The 21,681-nt window shown below is 37.7% G+C and overlaps 1 protein-coding gene across 3 annotated transcripts in view; it reads right to left on the bottom strand.

Annotated features, from left to right (window-relative positions):
- The window catches only part of NTRK2 (neurotrophic receptor tyrosine kinase 2), a 405,509-nt gene that overhangs the window by 163,513 nt on the left and 220,315 nt on the right, over window positions 1-21,681 (bottom strand). Inside the window, exons 12-13 of one of the 3 annotated variants that reach the window (XM_072605917.1) lie at window positions 12,945-13,133; window positions 7,466-8,337 (exon numbers count right to left, since the gene is read on the bottom strand). In XM_072605917.1, coding sequence (XP_072462018.1) covers window positions 8,309-8,337; window positions 12,945-13,133 — 218 coding nt within the window. In that variant the 3' untranslated portion in view covers window positions 7,466-8,308. Of the gene's footprint in view, window positions 1-7,465; window positions 8,338-12,944; window positions 13,134-21,681 lie in introns of those variants that run through there. The other 2 variants (XM_072605907.1, XM_072605913.1) reach the window with 2 other exon arrangements.

The following is a 21,681-nucleotide window of genomic DNA, read 5'->3' as shown; positions in this document are numbered from 1 at the left end:
AGCCATAACAATTCCTTTTATAAAGCAAAGAAATTGAAGGGGGGACCATTTTGGAGGAAAGGTGGCAAGAACTGAAAAGGAAACTCACAATACTGGAGAAGAAAATGATAGGAGTTTATCAGACATATGCCATTTCGTGATTCTGGTTTTTGGCCCAAACCCTTCAACTACACCTGGATTTCTGGGTCTCAGTTTCCTCATCTGTAAAATAAAAGTGTTGGACTATACTACCTCTGCAGTCCCTTCCAACTCTAGATCTGTGATCCCACGAGTCCTTTGGCTCACCTTTGTTTTACAGATTTTCCTTAAATTCAAAATATCACCAGGAAGGGCATAAAGCTACACCGATTGTAAAAAAAATATATATATAAAAAATCTTTTTTTTAGAAAGAAAAAATAAATATTCACATGTTTTTAAAAACTTAACCTTAAATTTAAGTCTGAATTCATCCCAAAAGATGGTTTTCTAGATTAGGATTCAGGACATTTTGCCCTCCCTCTTCATCCAAATGGATTCCCTTTCCGGAAGTCCTGTCAGCTTTTTCAATTTAGGGAGTGACAGAACATAAACACAGAGGAGTGAGGAATGCCAGCCTCCTCAGATCATTTTGAGAGATAATACAGAGTTTTTGTATTGTCAATAAATATATTGGATTACTGTCTACAAAATCTATGGTCTATGCCAAAGTATCAGGCATCTGACCTCAATTTGGCTAAGTCACCCCTCAGGCATAAAACTGGCTATGGCATTTAGGAAATTGTACAGAATGTATCCACTCTCCCTAAGTAGAGCAGGATATAGAAATAGATATATTTTAAACTTTTGCCTGTTAGTTCTTCCTCCCTTAAGCTATAAGCTTTGGGGTCTCCAAACATAGATAACCACCACTGACAGTAAGAACCAGATGAAGCCAAAATAATCCTGGTTTCAAGACCAGGAATGATAGAGATCTAAGTAGGAATCACAGAAATCTTAAGAATTAAAATAAGACTAGAGGAAGTTTTTAACCCTTTTCTTTCTCTTACCATCTCCTCAAAAAAGATGTTTGAAAGAGGGGCGAAGAAGCCTCTCTAGCACTGCATGACACACTTTTAAAAACAAGCATGCTTAACGTTACCTCCAGGATCAAATACAAAATCTTCCGGATTATAAAACCCTTCCTAACCTGGCTCCCTCCTACTTTCCCAGTCTTCTTACTCTTTATGCTTTCCATCTAGTCTATAATTCAGTGGCATTGACCTCCTTAATTATTCTTAAATAAGACATTCCCTCTCCCAACCCTGTGCCTTTTCACTGGTGCCCTCATGCCTGAAGTTCTCTTCCTCCTCTTCTCTACCTCCTCAATTCCCCGACTTTCCTTCAGGTTCCAGCTAAAATGTCATGTTCTACAAGAATCCTTTCCCAGACTCCCTTTCTGCTAGTGCCTTCTCGCTCAGACTACCTTCCAATTTATCCTATATCTATCCTGTTCGTTTCATTGTTTTTCAGTTGGGTCTGACTCTGTGACCCCATTTAGGGTTTTTTAGGCAAAGATACTGGAGTGGTTTGCCATTTCCTCATTTTACAGATGAGGAAACTGGGTTAAGTGATTTGCCCAGGGCCCAACAGCTAGTATCTGAGGCTAGATTTGAACTCAGGAAGAAAAGTCTTTCTGACTCCAGGCCTGGAACACTATCCACTTACAGCACCTAGCTGCCCCATATACTATTTGTACATAGTTGTTTATATGATGTCTCTCCTATTAGAACATAAGCTCCCCAAGGGAAGAGACTTTTCCTTTTTTGAAACCCCTAATGCTTGGCACAGTGGTTGGCATATAATAGGTGCTTAAATGTTTGTTGACTTTACTTCAATACTTCAAGGTGATTTGGAAAAAAGAATATCAATTCGTTTAAACAAACTGCAGAGTACCTATATGTATAATCATTGTCAATCAGTAAAATTCAAAAGCTATGAGAACGTGGCATTAATGGGACAAGGCATGGTACTGACTCGTTCTTAGACTGATAATCATGTATAGCACAAGAGAAGCTCTATTTACAGCTCAACTGCCAAGTTCACACGCGAGACTCCATGGCTGGTGAGTTCAGCTGGTTAAAACACTGTGAACGAGGTCAGGGGTGGAATTCCAGAGAAAGTCTGTTATTCTTGATGTGCTCTATTACTATATGTCACCTTCTTACTTTGGTCACCTCCCTTTGGTCACAAAGTGGAGTGTGGATAGATGACTTTAGACACTAATACAAACTCAACTGAGTGCAATGGTATTGTGCTGGGGTTCTTAAACTGGGGTCCATGGACCTCCGATGAGTTCATGGATGAATTTCAGGGAGTCATGAAACTTGGATAGGGAAAAAATATTACATCCTCATTCCACTATAATTAGTTTCCTTTATAACCCTGTACATTTTATTTTATTCATTTAAATGTATTATTTTAAGATGAGTCCATAAGCTTCACGATATTGCCAAAAGGGTAATGACACAAAAATGTTTAAGAACTCCCAGGTTTAACAGAAAGAGTGCTTGATTTGTATAAGATGACCTAGGTTCAATTTCTTGCTATTGATTTACCTAGACAAATCTTCATTAAAATTTCTATAGATTTCAATTTTCTCTTTTACAAAATGAGGAAGTGGCATTATATGATCTAGAATGTTCCCTCCAGTGTCAAACCCTCTGAAACATAATATAATTAGCAGTATCTTTGTATAAAACCTCATATGGGTCAATGGAGCTACCCTTCATATAGATATGCCATGCTATCTCCTTTAATGAACAGGTTCCATATATAGACATATAGATATTTTGCTCAGATCTGATATTATAGAAGTTTAGGCAGCCTGCTCTATGACAACAACTTTCTTGGGTCATTAGTGGGATGCTGTATGGCCCTGATCGTCCAACTATGACAGGCAGCTTAACACAGTGGAAAAACCACTAGTGGCACTTATGCAGAAGTCCTAACACTTACTTGGTATGGGACCTTGGGCAAATCACATCACTTCTCCAGACTTCAGTTTCCTCATTTGTAAAATGAAGGGGTTGGGGTAAATGATCTCTGAGGTCACTCTGATTCTAACATTGTATAATTCTAAGACGTTTCCCCCTTTATTTCCCTTTCTTTGTTCCATCAATAAAATGATACATACACTACCTACCTCAAACAGTCATTGGGTGAAAAGGATTCTTTAAACGATAGCCTGAAAAGTGACCTGTTATAATAAATGTGGGGTATTAGATGAACTGTTCTACAGAGAACCCAAGATGTCATAATCGTTAAGTGACTGTGTTTGGTAAGAGCGATATGGAAAGTAATGATACAGCATGTCTCTCCTTTAAATGTGTCTTAATGCAATGTAACCATCCATGTAAACAATAGTGATCAAGAAACTAGGCTTGTGGTCTATCAAATTGTTTGTCCTTAGAACTTTTTCCATTCCAATGCAATGCCACACTAATCTAATGTCTTACAAAGTCCAAGAATTTATTCATTTTGAAATCATTTTTTAAAATCCGTCAATCTTAAGAAAGTCAGCAAACAAAATACCAGCATTGATGGAATGCTGCCATATAATAGCAAAAAATATGGATCTTGTGATAGCATATAAATCATATTTCTTGAAGATTTTCTACTATAGCAAACTGAAGTAGCGCTATCTAGTTATGGCCAACATCAAATCACGTACATTATAAATATATGAGGGCACCTGACACACAAGAACACCATCAGCACCCAATGGGTAGACTTCATGGCATAGGAGATTAGGGCATTAGGCATTATGGCATAGGGCATTCAAAGTGATTGAGCAAGGCCCTAACTGACCTTGTGAAAAGATTTCCAAAATCATTAGGCCATTTGGTACTATGAAATTTTCTTATGCCCTGCCAACATTAACCAACATTATCCATACGCCCTTGACAGTCTATCCTACTGTTATCTTTTATGATGAATGACCAGGGAAGGCCAAGAGTCACTCCCAACAGAAATCAGACTTCTCCCTCCAAGGCATCCTACCTACTAAGAAAACCTAAGCCAAAGAGGCAGGCTAAGGTTGCGACATTGCATTACTCTAGACTTTTTGACTCTTTACAGCTGAATCTATCCTGATTCCTTTTAATCTCTGGGTCTAAAGATATGTAATTATCTTTAAGATTTAACTACCAGGAAGTGCATTTGTATCTCCCATGTGCTCAAAAACAAACCCTTAACACATTAGAGCTTCGACTTTTCCATTTCTGACAGAGAGAACATCCTTACTTGACCATCAAGATAACCTCTGAGGAAAAAACGATAAACAGCAATAACACAAGAAACTGTAAGATATTGTGGAAAGCCTATTGGATTTGGAGTCAGAATCAGAATCACAGAGTTTCAGAATGGGAAAGAACTCCCACAGATATTGAGGCCAACCCATACTCCCAAGAGAATCCCCTAGACAAGTGGTCATCCGGCCTTTCCTTCAAGACTACCAGTAAGAGAGAATCTGCTACATCTCAAGGCAGTCCATCACACTCTTGGATGGATTGGTAGAGATTTTATTGGACCTCTCTGCAAATTCTATCCATTGCTCTTGGTTCTGCTTTTTGCAATTAGACAGAGCAGATCTAAACTTTTTTCCTATTAGAAAAACTTAATTAAAAATTATTGCCTTTCCTCTAGGGTAGTTAGGTGGTGCAGTAGAGAGAGTACTGGGTTTGGAGCCAAGAAGAATCTTCTTCCTGAGTTTAAATGTGAACTCAGACACTTACTAGCTATGTGACCCTGGGCAAGTCATATAACTCCATTTGCCTCTTGCCTCAGTTTCTTTATCTGTAAAATGAGTTAGAGAAGGAAATGGAAAACCATTTCAGTATCTTTGACATGAAAACCCCAAAGAGGGTCACAGAGACAGTCGTGACTGAAAACAACTGAACAACCACCACCTCCTTTCCACCACCTTGAGTTTTCTCTTCTCTAGACTTCCATTCTTACTTCCTTCAATACAACTGCATGTGTCATATTTTCAAGGCTCTGTCATGGAATCAGAAGACCCAGATTTGAATTCTGGTCCTATCGACTAATTCTTCTGTGTCCTTAGACAAGTAATCTCACCTCTCTGGTCCTCAACTCTAAATACTATTATGCTATGATCCCATGAAGGAGAAAAAGAGAGATTATAACAGAATCCTAGAGCCTAGCAAAATTCCTGAAGGTGGAGAAAGATCTTCACAAGAACAAAAGCTGTGACTTATTATAAGAAAAAAAAATTTTAAGTATATATTGTATCCAAGAAAAACTCAGCATGATTTCACAATCTCTACTCAAATTGCTTTTTTGCTCCATTAAAGGAACTACTCAAATTTCCCAGCATCTGAGAGGAAGAAGCTTCTTAACCATTTAAAGCGGCTCTCTAGTATCAGAGTTTGCTGGGATGATCCCATTTCTCCAATCTGCTAGCACATGCAAGAGTGACTAACCTGCAATAAAAAAGAAGGTCCTGTTAAATCACATGAATCCTTTTGACAAATTCTTTCTCAGAAGGGGTTGCACCCTGGGAAATACCCAGAACAAAGACATTAGAATATTGAACCCATTAAGATTCTTTCTGGATGCTTCTGATAATTTGGAGAATTTGAATTAAAATATCTGGTGTGGTCTATTTCATAATTCTTATCTTGATTAGAAGATGATTTCAAGTCATCAGCGCTTCCTAGATTCTGCGATGACTGTCTTTCCAGAACCAGTCTATAACTCCATCCCCACAATAGCTGTTAGATTCAGGATCTGATTTTAGGTTTTGCACCTACGTTAATTCTATATATCCTGGAGTCAAAGAATGATTCTTTGACTAAGGTGAGAAGATGATTGTATCTAACTGGTAAGAAACAAATGTTTCTTTATGTTAACTTGTGAATATTTAGTGGTTTGCTATTGTCTATAAGATAAAGTATAACCTCCTTTACTTGGCATTTCATTTCCATTCCTTCACAGTCAGCCTCCAGCCTACCTTTCTAGAATAATTTCATGGTATTCCTCTTAACGTCCTCTATGTTCAAGCCAAAATGGCTCATTGCTATGTCCTGACCTCAGAATTCTACCTCCTAACGTTGTACTTTGTACAGAACTGCCTGGAGGTGCCCTCCCTCCTCAACTCTGCCTCTTATATCCTTAGCTTCCTTCAAAGTTCAATTTAGGGGACATCTCCAGTGGGGAGACCTCCTGGTCCCCCCCAGGTGTTAGTGCTTATTAAAACTATCTTGTAGTTATTATCTATATAAATGCTATACACTACAAGGAAAATATTGCCTTCTTGAAGACAAAAACTGCTTTTGCTTTTTAAAAAATTATTTTTTGTCTCTCTAGCTGCTAGTATATACCTTGCCCTCAGTCAACAAACATTTATTAAGCATTTACTATGTGCCTGGCACTGTAGGGGTCTAATAAATGTTTGCTGACCCAGATATCTTTCACATTTGCCTTGGTAACAAACAATTTCAGTGAAGTTTCTAAAATAAAAAAAGTTTGAAAAATAAACATCCTACATTAATTTAACTGTTTTTTTCTAAGCAATTAAAATAGAATTTAAAATATTTTTTTCTGATGCTTTCCCACAGTGTCCTTGGATGTTCTACAGTGTCATGACAAGAGAACCTTGCCATTGAAAGGGATGCTATGTTGCAGAGGGAATGGTGTGAGTTAACTTAGGTGATCTATGAGACCTCTTCCAACTCTGAAAGACATTGATTTTGACCCAGTGACTCCTCTACTCAAGAAGCTTCAGTATCTCTCTATTGCCTTTAGTAGGAGCAGGGTGATACTGGCTCTGAAAGGGTACTGGCTTGAGTCAGCGCACGTGATTTGTTCCAATCCCACCTCTAACATATAGTGCCTACTCAATACCCTTTAGAGTTCTGTCCTCCCTCTGCAGCATGGAGGGAAATTTTAGTTACATATACTCCTAATACTTTTAAAAATATAACCTCAGCTTGTTCTAGAACAGGGGTGCTTAACCTAAAAGGTGCATGACCTTTTTAAAAAATATTTTGATGACTGTATTTCAATATAATTAGTTTCATTTGTAATCCTATGTATATTTTAAAATATTTTTTGAAGAAGGGTTCCATTGACTTCTTCAGACTGCCAAAGGGTTCCTTGACACACAAAAAGGGTTAAAACCCCCTGTTCTGGTGCTCCTTCAGAGGCAGGCTTAAAAAAAACCTATACATGGACCAAAATATTCCTTCTTTCTCATCATTTTTGCTGTCACAATGGCTAACTGTGACAACTGAAGATCAGTTTCCTATGTGTTAAATTCCATTTTTATTACAGTTCTTACGTTTCAGCAGCCTTTTTTATTCTCTTAATCTTAGCGTGACATCCTTTGGACCTTGTCCTATGAGTCTACACTGCTTTGCAGTATGCTACCTATGTGGAAACACGTATATATGTACATATACACATGAAATATAGAATCTGATGAAATGTGGCTCAGGATGAAGGTGTTTAATAATATTCACATAACTGAAAATAGAATTAAAATGAACAAAATCCAAAAGTGCTTGAGTATTTATCTGCTATAATGCATTACTGACCCCTAGGTGTATGTATACCATACCCTATGAGGATGGATTCATACAGATACATACAGCAAAGACAAATAATCCAGGCTAATTTGCATGACTGCGCTAGAGTGACTACTGACAAGAGAGGGGAAAAAATAAAACAAAACAACAACAGAATTTCAGAAGAAGCACAGTGAGTCTGAGAGGTTCATCTTCCCTAAAGGGGAAGGTATAACAAATCTCCATCTTTCAAGGGAACCCAAGCTTAAAGTCTTTTCAGCCTAAAAAGGCTGCTTCCATTGTGCCCTGTGTGCAAAAGACCTTCTCAGCAGTCAAGGAGAAAGTGGCAATGGGGCCACTCGCTGACCCAAATTTGTCAAATCCTACTGGGAAAGCAACTCATGCTTTTAGATGAAGCTGCTAGGCCTAAACAGACTAGCTGGATTAACTACAGAAGACAAACTCCAGACTTGATGTCGCTAATATCATCACCGCCATCTTGCAATCCTGATGGATCGAGGAGATTGGTCTACAGATAAAGTGGCATACTACTTGGTTGGGGATGGTCAATAGAGCACACTGTATTGTCTTTGGAAGGTAACTTCTTTTCTTGGCTATGTTACAGAAGCTAAGGAGTGACGTCAAGGTGTTGTCTGGCCAGAATTTGCAGATAAACCATAGAACTCTTCTCCTCCATCAGGCCTGGATTTAGGCTCCATTAATTCCTGCAGTGATGCAGGAGCTTCCAAATACCAAATTATTATCAGGCGGTCTTGGGGGAACCTCTGGGCCCTGAAATAAAGTAGACAGACTTTCTATTGAAACATGCTCTGAAGCAATTGAGTCCTGTCTGTGCAAACTGCACTAAAACCCTGGAAAACAGAGTCCTTTAACGTGGCGAATCTGAATCTCTTAAGAAAGCCTAATGAAGGTCAAGCATGTTAGTGAATTTTTCATTATGGTACTTGTCACCACAAGCTTAAAAACTTTTCCTTCCATTTCCAGTCTAGTCCTTTACTAAACAAAGCTAAGTTTAAACATTTGGGGAAAAAATACTCACAAACCATATAAGCGTCACAATTAGCTTGAATTTTCATTGTACTAGCTGCTATCTGTTGAACTAAAACTCAGAGTCAAGTAACACTCTCCCATTCACACTATCCCCATGTCCATACTCTTCACTTCTTGGTCTATGGTGACTTCCACACATTATAAACCTGAGAAACTTTTAATGTATTCCATAAGAAAGCACATGTGTTTTCTGTAGAAAGTCAATGAGAATTCCAAAACTCACGTTCTCTCTCTTTCTCTGTCTCTGTCTCTCTCTCTCTCTGTGTCTCTCTCTCTCTGTCTCTCTCTCTCTCTCTGTGTCTCTCTCTCTCTCTCCCCTTCCCTCCCTCCCTCTTTCTCTCTCTCTTTCTCCTTCACCCCTCATCCCCCATAAAAAGTAGACAATCCATGGGAGGGCACAATAGGCCCTTCCTCATATTAGGCCTCTACGTTTCTAGATGTCTACAATAAAGATGTCCATAATGAAGATTATTAGCTTTGCAAAGCCAATGATCCACACTGAGGAAAATCTATCCAGTCAATAAATTCCAATGTACCTTAATTTTGGTAAATTGGAAAAATGAAAGACAGAAAGAGGTATCTTAACCTGCTGTAGGGATGCTAACAATCAAATATCAATAATTGGCAGGTAAATTGGTCTGGTCTCACAGTCATCATCATAAGTGAGTGTTTATTAAGCATTCCCATGGAAATGAAATCACCAAAAAACTTAAACATTGACCCTAAGCTCTGGGAGCTTACAATCTGAATTAGACAGGAAAAAAAATAACACAGGCAAATGATACATCTATCAATAGATATGTAAATAGGAAAAAATATTATTATCATGAGCAGGGAAATTTGCAAGAGTATAAGGATGAAATGAAGAAGGAAATCTTTCATTTCAGGAGACCTTTTGTTGCTATTATTAAGGCATGGTTTTCCTGGCAAAGATACTGGCGTGATTTGCCTTTTCCTTCTCTAGATCAGTTTATGGATGAGGAAACTGAAGCAAACAGGGTTAAATGACATGCCCAGGGTTACACAGCTAGTGTCTGAGGCTGGATTTGAACTCAGGTTTTCCTGACTCCCTTCCTGGGGCTCTATTTACCGCATCACCTAGCTGCCCATTCAGTAAACCTAGGAAATGTTTTTAAGGAATTCATAAAGTTTCAGGAATTTTAAGGATGTTGAAAGAGAATGATGATACCCAAAGAAACCTCAGTCGGGAGAACAGAATGTTATAGCTTTAAAAGGGCACTTATTGCTCTACCAGTCAGTCTCCCGTAGTCTACAGATGAAGAAACGGAAGTCTAGAGAAGTAAAAAAGATTTATTTGCCTAAGATCACAGGGATAGTGAGTGCAGTGTTCTGCAAATGGCAGGTAGCAACAGCAGGAAAAATAATAAGGACTGAGGTTCAAGCTCTGGCCATTGGAAAAGAAATGTAGATAGTTTTGTCAAATAGAATGGAGTGTGGAGAGTTGGTAATAGCTTGGCTTTTAGGAAAGACAGCCAGGAGTTGAAAATGACTTGCTGAGGAAATAATGCTACTCATTGCAGTTAAAATAGCAAGAAGATGTGAATGAAGGCTTAGAAGAAAAAAAAGAAGAAATTTTGTTCTTGTCTTTTTTTAATCTGACTTGGCAAGGAGAAATACATTTGGAGATATGAAAGTTCAGAAATGTGAAGAATTCAGAGACAAAACTGAGTCTCCTATGTACAGAAATATTAACTAAACTCATAGGAGCTAATGATCTAATCCACATGTGAAGCAGAAAGAGCTGTTGTTCTCGAAGAAGGCAAAACCATGAGTGAAGACAAAGCCCTTGGGGGTTCTCCAGAAGGAAGAAGCTAAGCAGTCTGGGTCCAGCAAAAAGGACACAGTCCAGGAATAACTGATGAGTTACGGAGCAAACCAGTTGAGGAAAGTACTTTGAAAGCCCCAAATCAAGGAGTAATTAGTAATAATTGGTAGCCAATCAAGTACACCAAGTAGGGGAGAGAAAGATTGAGAATGGAGATGGGAAAATGGCAATGAAAGTCATTAGAGACCTGGGTAAAGATAGTTTCTTTGACTGGGATGGGAGATAGGAGACAAAAGTCAAACAGTAGAGGCTTCAGAAGTTAGAAGTGAACAGTTTAAAGCAAATAGAGTTGTAGGAAAAGGTTCTGAAATTTTTTTTTGAGGAACAGAAGACTCTAGGTTTCCAATCACCACTGTAATCAAATGTCGTATTTCCTTTTTGGAAGTTATTCTAATAAGAATGACTCATTTACATTTGTGTGAAAAATAATTAAAATATAGAAAGTCAAATTACTGCTTATTAAGTTTCTCTGTTTTCTTCAGAGGATGTCTTCCTTTAGAATGAATTTACATGGGAGAATTCTTGCCTCACCTTTCCAGTCAGCTCCTGAGAGTTACGTTCTTTAATAGGCATCTTGTTATCCCAGTTTATAGGACTGATAAATACAGTTTTATTTCAAGCAAACCCTTGGGAAGACAATGTCTCTACATTTTCTCCTAATCTCTGCCAGGTAAAAGGAACACATCATGCCCCACATCTTTTAAAAATGTTGATATTTCAGCATGTACACAAAAAACCAAAACAACAAAAATACTTAACTCAAAACCCTAGCAAAAATCCCCACAGAACTTCAATTAAGAAAATATTCTTTGTACAAATTTTCAAGGAAGTCAGTCACAGAATCAGGAAATCTTGGCATCAGAAGATATTGATAATGCCATCTAGTCCAACCACCCCCACAATACAAGAATCCCTTTCACAGTAACTCCTTTGTTCTTTATTGTGGTAGGGTTTTTGCTTTTCGGTTTGTTTTGGTGAAGGATATTTTAGTCTAGAGGTGAAATTCTTGAAGGATGTACTTTCTTTTCCAATATCATTCATAAAAATTGAGGGTTTTTCCTGGCAAGGAGGGCACTGCCATGATCAACTTCATTAATAATATGATTTTAATGCAAGCCAACATACAATATGTGTAATCATTGCATGATACTATGAGTGCCACCAGCAAATGAATACTGTCCTAAGAGAGATCTCCTGATAAACAATGTAAAATAGTGCCTCTATGTCATTTCACCATCATAAGAAGAATAAGAATAATACCTTGCAAGCAAATAACACCTTTCCCCCCAAGGAACTCAAAGCTCTTTTCATATATCATCTCACTTCTCCCGACATTTTAAAATTCATCTAAAAAATTAGTGGGCTCCAGCCTTACCCAATGACAGGCTTCAAATACTTCCCATCCAATCAACTAAAGCCTTTTCCATCCTTTAAGCATTCATGTGAGGAACATGAGGAAAAGGTACAAAATAACAGGAGAGTCTGATTTCAAGGACTATTATCCATTACTTAACTCCATTCTCCAGCCCATTTTTGGGATGCTGAAGGTTGCTTGGCTTCCACCATTCATGGTGGAAAGGCACGAGACTATCAACACAAAACTTCTCACCTTACCCCAGAAGCACTATAAGAAGCCTATGTAGCAGGGGAAATATTCTGGATATGAAAGTAGGTGGAAGAGACTAACTCTTGGCTGGCCTGTACAAATTTGGAATCAGGCGACTGCCCTAGATTACAGCAGTTCTAGTTCCTTCTTACTGCCTTATACCTTATGCTTTATAGATCACAGGAACATGGAAATTGGGGGTCAAGTAGGTATTTGGGTCATGTGATGATGGAGAACTATGGACATACTCCAAAGCTTTTTAAACTGTTGGCTTCAAACCGAGTTAGCCCCATAGGATTAACTTCACACTGATCAATTAGGAGTCAACCTAGATAATATCTTCTTCATGCACTATTGAAAATCTTATTGATACTTAACATCACTAAAAAAATCCAAAACCTTGCGCTAGAACTTAAGACTATACTGTAGGAGTAAAGTATCTATATGATTTTATTCTATACCAAACATAACCATCTTCTCCTACTTCAAAAGGTATTTCATGATAGAATGAAGTGAAACTAATTTTAAATTATACACATTTCCAATAGTTTGTAACTGAATGAACACAGTCTGATTATACTTCTTGTTCAGTTTTCTCAAGGTAAGTACCATCTTGACTGAATTTTTCTTTGTTAATGGATTTGGACAACAGACTCCAAGAGAAGTCAGTGTCTTACTACATCTCTCATGCCAGCAAGTGTCACATCCTAAGGATCTCAATAGATGAGAAAACAAAGAATCCATTCCATGGGCTAGCTGCCCCAACAGTACTAAGGCATTTCAATCCATTCCAATCATCTTTTTGATTCTAATAAACACATCAGTTCATAGAGAGAAGAAGAAAAACAGCCAAGAAAAACAAACATCTGTACTTACATGTGTCTGGCTTGAGTTGACTGTTGGTGATTCCAAAGTACTGAGGATTTTCAATGACAGGGATCTTGGTCATTCCAATGATGACAGCGTCAGGACCTCCTTCTGAAGAAGATGGAGTGTTACTTCCGTTGGAGATGTGATGGAGTGGACTGGCGGAGTCATCATCGTTGCTGATAACTGAAGAAGGACCTAGAGTTAGAAACAAAGACTCCCCTGTAACTCCACATATTGTTCTCTTCCCATTCCTTATCTAGAATTTTTTTTTTGTAATCTCTCTCTAATCAAATATCCAAGTAGTGGTCTTACACTCTCCTTTAATTCTTTAATTCTTCCATTGAAAAAATGTACTGTATTTGTAGTTCAGAGACCTAGATTCCAGTTCTCCATCTATCACCAACTGGCTATGTGACCTGGGGCAAGTTATTTAATCTTCTGAGGTCTCAGTTTACTTATCTGAAGAATATAATATGATATTAATGGCTGCTCTACTGACCTCAGTGTTGTAGTGAGAATCACATGAGAAAAGTAATGCAAAAATACTGCTTACAGCATCAAGAATTCTATACATAGCAGGAATTAAAACTACTGTTACTATCTTTATAATAGTGACCATGAAACTATATCTGGTCACCATTGAATGTGATGGAGATGATGATGATGAAGTATCTCTTTACTTTTTTGTAGTCAGTGTGAAATGTTTATAATTTTTTTTTATAAAATTGTAAATCATTTTCATGGTAGCATTGGTATGAAACACCAATACAATGAACATGAATATGCCCCATCCTTAAGTTTGGTTATCACTTGGGTTCATTGTTTGGCTGTTTGTTTATTAAAGTAACAGAGATAAAATGTACTTCCTAAACAAGACTTAAACCTTTTTACCTTTTGTTAATATTCTAAAAATGGATCGTGTGTGTGTGTGTGTACACTACACATGTTATATACTTGGTCTCATCTGTAAAATTCATCTTTTTAGCCACTAAACTCAAACTTAAAAGGAAGATAAGACTGACAGATCATCAGAAAGGAAGGGATCTGTGCTAATGATCACTTTGAGATTTTTAAATCATGAAGATTTCAACGGTCCAATTCAAGCAATCTATAATGGAGCAATGGGACAATAATTCCCTAGATAGATATGATAAATGTTTCCAAGGTATGATGAAAGGATAGGGAATCTTTTTGAAGCAGATGACTGGTTATATCTCCTGGAGGGAGCAGGCATGTGAATGTGTGTGTGTGCGTGCGTGCACATGTGTGTGTGTGTGTGTGTGTGTGTGAGAGAGAGAGAGAGAGACAGACAGACAGAGAGAGAGACAGACAGAGAGAGAGAGAGCGTGAGAGAGAGAGAGAGAGAGAGAGAGAGAGAGAGAGAGAGAGAGAGAGAGAGAGAGAGAGAGATAGACAACCATTAGGATGTGGGAGGAGAAGGATGAAAGGATGGGACAGAGAGAATCACGTCTGGATGAATACATCTTTAATGAAGGAGGAAGGGTGAATTTTCACTTCCCGGGTCCTATTGCATAGTTTTCCTTACTCTGAATCTGAAGAATTATCCCTTGCAATGGTGGAGACCCCAATTTCTCCTTCCATTTGCTGCCTATCACCAGCCCACCTATACATATATAAGGAAGAATAATTTTAAAAATAACAAGAATTATCTTTTCATCCTTTTTTAATGGGTAGAACAACACTGAGTAATCATTCTGAGATTCACCTCAGCCCCTTACCTGGGGACTATCATTCAGTTTTTAGCAATAATAATGAACTCTTCTTGGCTTTTTGTGTTTTAAATGAAATAAGCAAGATGCCAAGTTCACTTACAGCTGATTTTGAGAATGTATTCTCAAGAGGGTGAATTAGATTTGACTCTGTTGACACACTTCAGGTTAGTCCTGCACATTAGACCTCCCAAAACATACCTAGAGGAGAGGAGGCTCAAAAGTCAAATCAAGTTCACCATTTGGTGAAATCTCATTTGCTGTTTACATGTGGGAGTTGAGATTAGCGTACTACCCAGGGATAGATAAAGAATGCCTTCTTTCAGGGATTCCTTCTCATCACTATTAAATGTTTTGGTTACTGGCATGGCAGGCCTGAAACACCCTAGGATTTAAGTCCAGAATTCTAGTCAGAGATTTAAATTGGAAATCATTTCCCCTTGGGAATTCCATGTTACCTTCTCATCACTTGTTATAAGTACTGGTTTCAGATACTAGTTCATATTTTCTTTCATTTTTATCTTACTAAACCATGCTACTGACTAGCTGTCTTAAAAAAAGATAATCTAAGTTATATATTCCTAGAAAGTTTCCTGATTTCAGCCTTATGTTAAAATTGCATCCTGTTCTGGTTCCTCTAACCTTTCTCCACACCCATATACACATATTCCTAATCAGTTTATAAGTAGCTAGTGTAAAGGTGCAACAGCAGGAAACAAGACTGCTAGGGGGAAGCTGGAAGTCATATACAAACCATCTCAAAGATCAAAAGAGCATAATTTACAAATTGCATAATATTTAACCAAAAATGCTGGTAATATGTACTGAATCAGCAGAAGCCATCTGGGCAATGTTGTCAAGGTTCTAATCCTATGACATGTAAATTCCAGATGAGTTCCACAACTCTACCATTCCAGACCAGTAGACTATCAAAATGGTGCTGATAACTTAGAGAAGATGACTTTAAAGTTTTACCTATAACTTTAAGATGATTTATGAAGTAACCCAAAGTAGGCACAGATACAATGTTTATCTGTTTTCCCCAAAACCCTATAAAAATGAGACCTCCCTGTCCTGAATTCTAGGTGGGCGTCCATGGTGCTGAGTGCTCACAACCATGGCAACTTGAGTGACACTCTCTGCCTCTCCCCCACTCCATCCTCTTACCCTTGCACCTGCCTACCTTCCCCATTGCATTCCTGGTTTGGGATATACATCCCCACTTTTCACAGCTGGTCTCTGTACTTTCTGCGCTGTTTGCCTTCACACCCTTTGTGATTATTAAAATTTGATGGTTGTCCCATTTCCAAATCATGGTCTTTCCTTACAAGTATCCAAAGAATTAGGCGTATCTGTCCTCATTTCATAATTTCATAAACTAATGATCAATTCAACTCAATACAGATGTTACAATTTCAAAAAAATTCACATCTTTTAGAAAAAAAAAGAATTCCTAGAATTCCCGCCTGAGCCACTGGAGCTATTAAGAATTTATATGCCCCATTTGTTCTTGTATAATACTCTTCCATTAGCCCAGATCCTGGTAAAAGCATCACTGTAATCAACCTCCTAGAACCCCTCACCCCAACCCCAGAGCATTATGTTGTACAGAGTAGGTGCTCAATAACTGTTGAATGGAACTGAAATCAGTCATAGAAACACTAAAGATTAGTGGGGGATTAGTACAGAAGAAAAATAAACACTAGATAAAGAATCCTCACTTTGCCACTTTGTACCTGGATGACTCTGGTAAAGTCACTTATCCTCTTTGGAGTTCAGTTCTCTCATCTGGAAAATGAGATGCTGTGCTTTGTTAATCAATATGCATTTATTAAATGCTTACTATGTGCCAGCATTATGCTAAGTACTGGGAATGTAAAGAAAGGCAAAATCATACACAAAGTCCCTGTCCTCAAGGAGCTTATATACGAATGAGGGAGAAACTTGTAAATAAATAGATATAAATGCAAATAACTGCAAGAGTAAAAGACAGGTCCCTCCTAGCTCTAAATCTATAACCTCTAATTATTATCTGAGGTAGTGTGTATGTGGGAGACAGCTTTAAGACTCCAACTAAATCATCTGACATGTAGTTTAACCCTAGGCTAAAAGTTCAGCTTTTAAGAATATCTCTTTTGCTTATTTTTCTCCTCCCATCCAAATCTCATCTCCTCCATCCTACTCGCAATTAAAACTTTGACCTTGATTTGGCAGTCCATAAGGGAAATGGACTCACTGTTGGAAAAAGCATTTCCTTCCCAATGCAGAAGCAACGTGAAGCAGCAAAGGTAATTTTTCAAAAGACCTTATCACTTTGCCAGAAAGTCTCTGTTGACAAATTTAAGCAACACATAAATCTCTGCAATTTTTTCAAGTGAAATATTAATTCTAATGCCATTTTTGTCATTATAGATGTTCCAAATATTGGAAGATGGATAGGGCTGGCAAAGTTGCAGGGATTAAGCCCATTTTTTCTACGAACATTTTGATATAATGAAGTGCAGAGCCCAGCAAGGAAGCTGTGGAGGGGAAGACAGCTCTCAAGGCTCAGACAATAGATGTCTATGTAATTTGACAGCAGCTGGGCTGTGCATAGCAAAGGGAATGCCTCTGTGAGCTTTTATACATGCATGTACTATAGTACGAGACATGAGGAGGCAACAAGGGAAAGAGGAGCTGTCGCACTCCACAGGATATACCAACAACCACTTATTAGAGCCCCAGAGAAAAATCTTATTAATACATGTTAATAAAAACATTAATTAGACTGCTGTGTGCAAACTCACTCAGCTTTAGCTACATGGTACTTCAATCCCAACAGATAAATGCAAATTCTACTTGACAGCCTAGAGTCTGGGTTCATTTTAATATCTCTCTAATGCAAAGGGCTAAGTCTGTTTTATTTTAGCACTTCTCCTAGGTATACAATTTCATAACCATGTATGTGCCAAGCATAGGCTTAGTTTCCAAGGGCTAGTTGAAAAAGCAGAGGTGGTCTCAGAAAGCTTCCCCACCCGTGCAAGCACTTAGGTTTACAAAATGAGGGAATGCAAGGGATATTTGAAAAGCAACTATTTCCAAGTACTAGTGTTATTGAAAAAAATGTGTGAAGTAGAGAGAACAATTTAATGACACTAAAATATGTTATGTACCAAATAAAAATTCCTTTATGAAAAACTGTTTTATTTTATTTCTTATGTGCATATGCATATTAAACTCTAGAAAGTATTTCCTTTTCTATTGAATAAAGGGTATGAAAAGACTTAATTAAAGCCAAGGTGTAAAGAAAGAGACCAAAAAAGTTTAGGAACCTCTTCTCTAGCCTATGCCTACTAGATGAGATAAATGTACATTCAAGTAGGTTTCTGTTGTGAGCAAATAGCAAATAACACAACTCTTGTCAGAAGACACCTTTCCTCTGCTGCTGCTCCTGCTGCTTCTGTTTTCACATTATTGATCATGGAGTATCCTAAGCTATTGGCATCAAGTAGGCTAAGAAATGTTAACAGTTATAATTGAGATATAATGTGGCTTGGGACTGGCTTGTCATCCTAGGATTCCAAGGGAACCTTTCAATCAACCTCCAGGATACATTTTTAATTAAATATTTTACTTAAAATTTAGAGAGAAAGTGTGCCCTAGTGGACAGAGCCAGCTTCAAAGTCAGAAAGACCTGGGTTCAGATCCTGCTCTGTGCTGTATGACTCTGGGCAAGTCACTTAACCTCTGTGTTTCAGTCAATTCTCAAAGGCTGAAAGTTGCAGAGAAGGTATTGACTTGAATTTTTAAAGGAAGTTTTTTGATTCAGGAGTTCCTCATACTAATTAAATCACAGTTCCAATCCCTATTCTCTCCATTCAACATCAAATACAACCAACTAAAGTTGCTGAGTAATTGTTCATATTTAGACTAAATCAATTTAAAGCATAATATATTGTGAGAATTTTTAGCCACTTGCTTATTTCCCCTTTAGGTTCATTTTTTTTGGGGGGGAGGTGTTCCAGACCTATAATTCAACTCATGTAGGGAATTCCCACTATGGAGATGCCATTTACCATTGTATATCAGTCTCTAATTGACCACTTCAGCCTTACAGTTACGTAAGTCACTCACAGTGACTTAGAGCTACACCTCAGGGATATGTCATGAACTCAACTTGGACCCAGGTTTTCATAAATCCAGTATCTCTCTGTTAATTTTCATCCACTTTCTTCTAATAATGAATACTCCATCCTTCTAGATTTTTTTTAAATTTTGCATTGTTATTTTCAAATTCTTCAAATTAGTTTTAATTGCATTGCAGCATTCCATTACATTAACTGTTTTGTCCATTCACTTATTGTTTGAACATTTAGATTGCTTCCTTTTTTTTTTTGACAATTACATGTAATTCTAAAATAAAAATCTTTGAAAAGATAACTCTTGCTTTTCATAACACCTTTAGGATGTATCCTCCAGTCTGGAATTAGTGGATCAAATGATTTTTTAAAAAAATAACTTTTACTTCACAGTACCAGATTACTTTTCAAAAAGATTTTGTTTATAATTCCACCAACAAGGAATGAATCTATCTGTTTCTCCACAGTCCCACCAGCGCTGATTTTCCTAGCTTCTGCTTTTATTTATTTTGGCCAATTAGATGGGGTTGCGATGGCACCTGAGTAGTTGTTTTCATATGGATCTCTGATTTTGAACAAGGTTGAGCAGTTTCTCAAATGATTATTAGTAACATGTGTTTCTTAATTTGAAAATTTCCTTTGACCATTTATTAGCTATGAACTGGGAGTTACAACTGTGACTTTTAAACTATTCCTTGTATATTTTAAATTCCCAAGGTTGTTATGAAGATTAAAAGAAAAAAATATTTCTAAAGAACTTTGCAAAAATGCTAGTTATTTTATTAATTATGGTCCCTTCTAAGTGCTACCAGTGCTTGTCAGTACTTTAAGGACAAAATCAATTCAAATTATAAATAGTAAGGCTCTTCGTTCTCTCAATAGAGGGAGGGTGCTACCTTAAATTCAAATTAAAGTATGAATACCTAAAATAAGATATTTCCCAGGGACTAGAAAAGATCTCATCACAGATCTAAATGAGAAAAGGACCACATGAAAAGGTGGGAGCAACGGAGAAAAATGACCCCTACTTTTCAATTTTGTCCAGGAGTGGGGAACTTGTGACCTTGAGGTCACATGCGGCCCTCCAGGTCCTCATGTGCAGTTCTTTGACTGAACCCAAACTTCACAGAAAAAAATTTCCTTAATAAAAGGATTTGTTCTGTAAAACTTGGACTTTGTCAAAATGAAAGTAAAGGTACCAACCAAAATGAAGCACCTCTATTATTTCATTCAGTCAGGATAAGACTTGACACCTCATAAACTGTATTTTTATACTAACTTAGAACCTGAATGGGAGAAAGTGAAAGTGATCAAATAAAAATGGTAGCTTCTCAGAACAAAGTCTTATTTGGAAGTTAGCAAAACATCCAGAAACAGTTGGGTGGGAGCAGGAGGAAGGATGATTTTCCACTTAGGGAGAAAAGTTGAATTGACCTATAATCTTATCGTAGAAGTCCCTCTGAACATCTACTCAAATTCAATCTCCCCCCCCCCCCAAGCTTTCCCCTCTTTGTGATTCTTCTGCATACGGGGGAGAACTAGTTTTATTTCAGAAATCTACATTGTCAGCTTCATTTGATGGATGTGAGAAAGCTGGGCCTCAAACTAATTTTCTTTCTTGCTTATTTGACAAACTACCTATTTTACATGAAGTTACATTTCATTTCCTTAATGCACTGACTAAATTATATCTCAGCCCAAGGCCAGGACAGCCGCTGACACTTTGCTGTAGAATAAAATAAGCAGATTTCAGTATTGCAAAACAATTTGTCAGAACTCAACTGGAAAAAAAATGAATGCTGTATGCTGGCAAGATGTTAGAGTTGCTCCTTTCCATGAATCATTAATGTAGTGCATAAATCAGACCAATCTCTTGAAGAGTGTCTAATTAAATAGGGTCACCTAATTACTTATCCAAAACAGGAAGAGAGAGGAAGTCTTAACCATACCTTGCACTGATTTTGCTCCCTCAAACTAGACCATAAGAAAACTGGAAACCTTTAGAAGAAGAGAAAAAAAGCACCTGGTGGTTAACATGGTTACCCAGCAAACAGATGAGGAAATTAGGTGCAGGGCAGCTAAGTGATTTGCTTATGGTCTCACAGTTATCAAGGATCAGAGGTGGGATTTGAGCTCAGGTGCTCTAACTCTAAAAGTGATCTGTCCACTCTATCAACTGTTCCCTAGTCTTAAGTCAAGGATTTCAAACTAGAAGAGATTTAAGAGGCCAAGATGTTCTCTCATTTTACAAGTAAAGAAATGGAGACCTAGACTGATTAAAGATTTTGCCTTGCCTCTCTCAGGTAGTAAATGTCAGAGGTGGGATTTCAACCCATGTTCTCCTGCCAGAACCAGCAGTCTTTCCAAGGTTTCACACTGTCTCTCATAATTCTACCCTCCAGATACTTGGATCCTAGCAGTTTGATTTTATGTTAAAGATTTTTTTTCTTATTTTGAGAGAATGAAAAGTTAAATCTATTAAGAGAGAGAAACCTTTGTTTGATGATGGGGCAATATATATAATTCCACTAAGTCTTTCTCTTAATTTCCTTCCCCTTTTAAACAGAGGTATGATCACCTATGCAGGGTAAGTGAAAGAAATGGGGTGGGGGATGGTGCCAAACATGTATTTGGCAAACCATCAGTGGCTCTAAAATGTGGAAATATGGGAAAGTACAAATGAAAACAAATCTCTTCTAGAGCTCAGGCGTTCAGTAAGAAAAGCCCTGGGAGAGATCTGCTGCTTCAGCAAGGAATGGGGATACAGGAAGGAAGAAGGATTCTATTCCAAGTTCCATTACTGACTCCCATAGTGACCTTGGGAAAATCACTAGGTTTCAATGGGGCTTAATTTCAGGTCTTGTAAAGTGGTGATGATCTTTGCTTATATCACAA

The sequence above is a fragment of the Notamacropus eugenii genome, chromosome 1 (genome assembly GCF_028372415.1).
Source record: "Notamacropus eugenii isolate mMacEug1 chromosome 1, mMacEug1.pri_v2, whole genome shotgun sequence".
In the NCBI taxonomy this organism is placed as follows: Eukaryota; Metazoa; Chordata; class Mammalia; order Diprotodontia; family Macropodidae; genus Notamacropus; species Notamacropus eugenii.
Note: the sequence above shows the minus strand (reverse complement) of the source record. Positions and strands in the feature narration are given on the sequence as shown.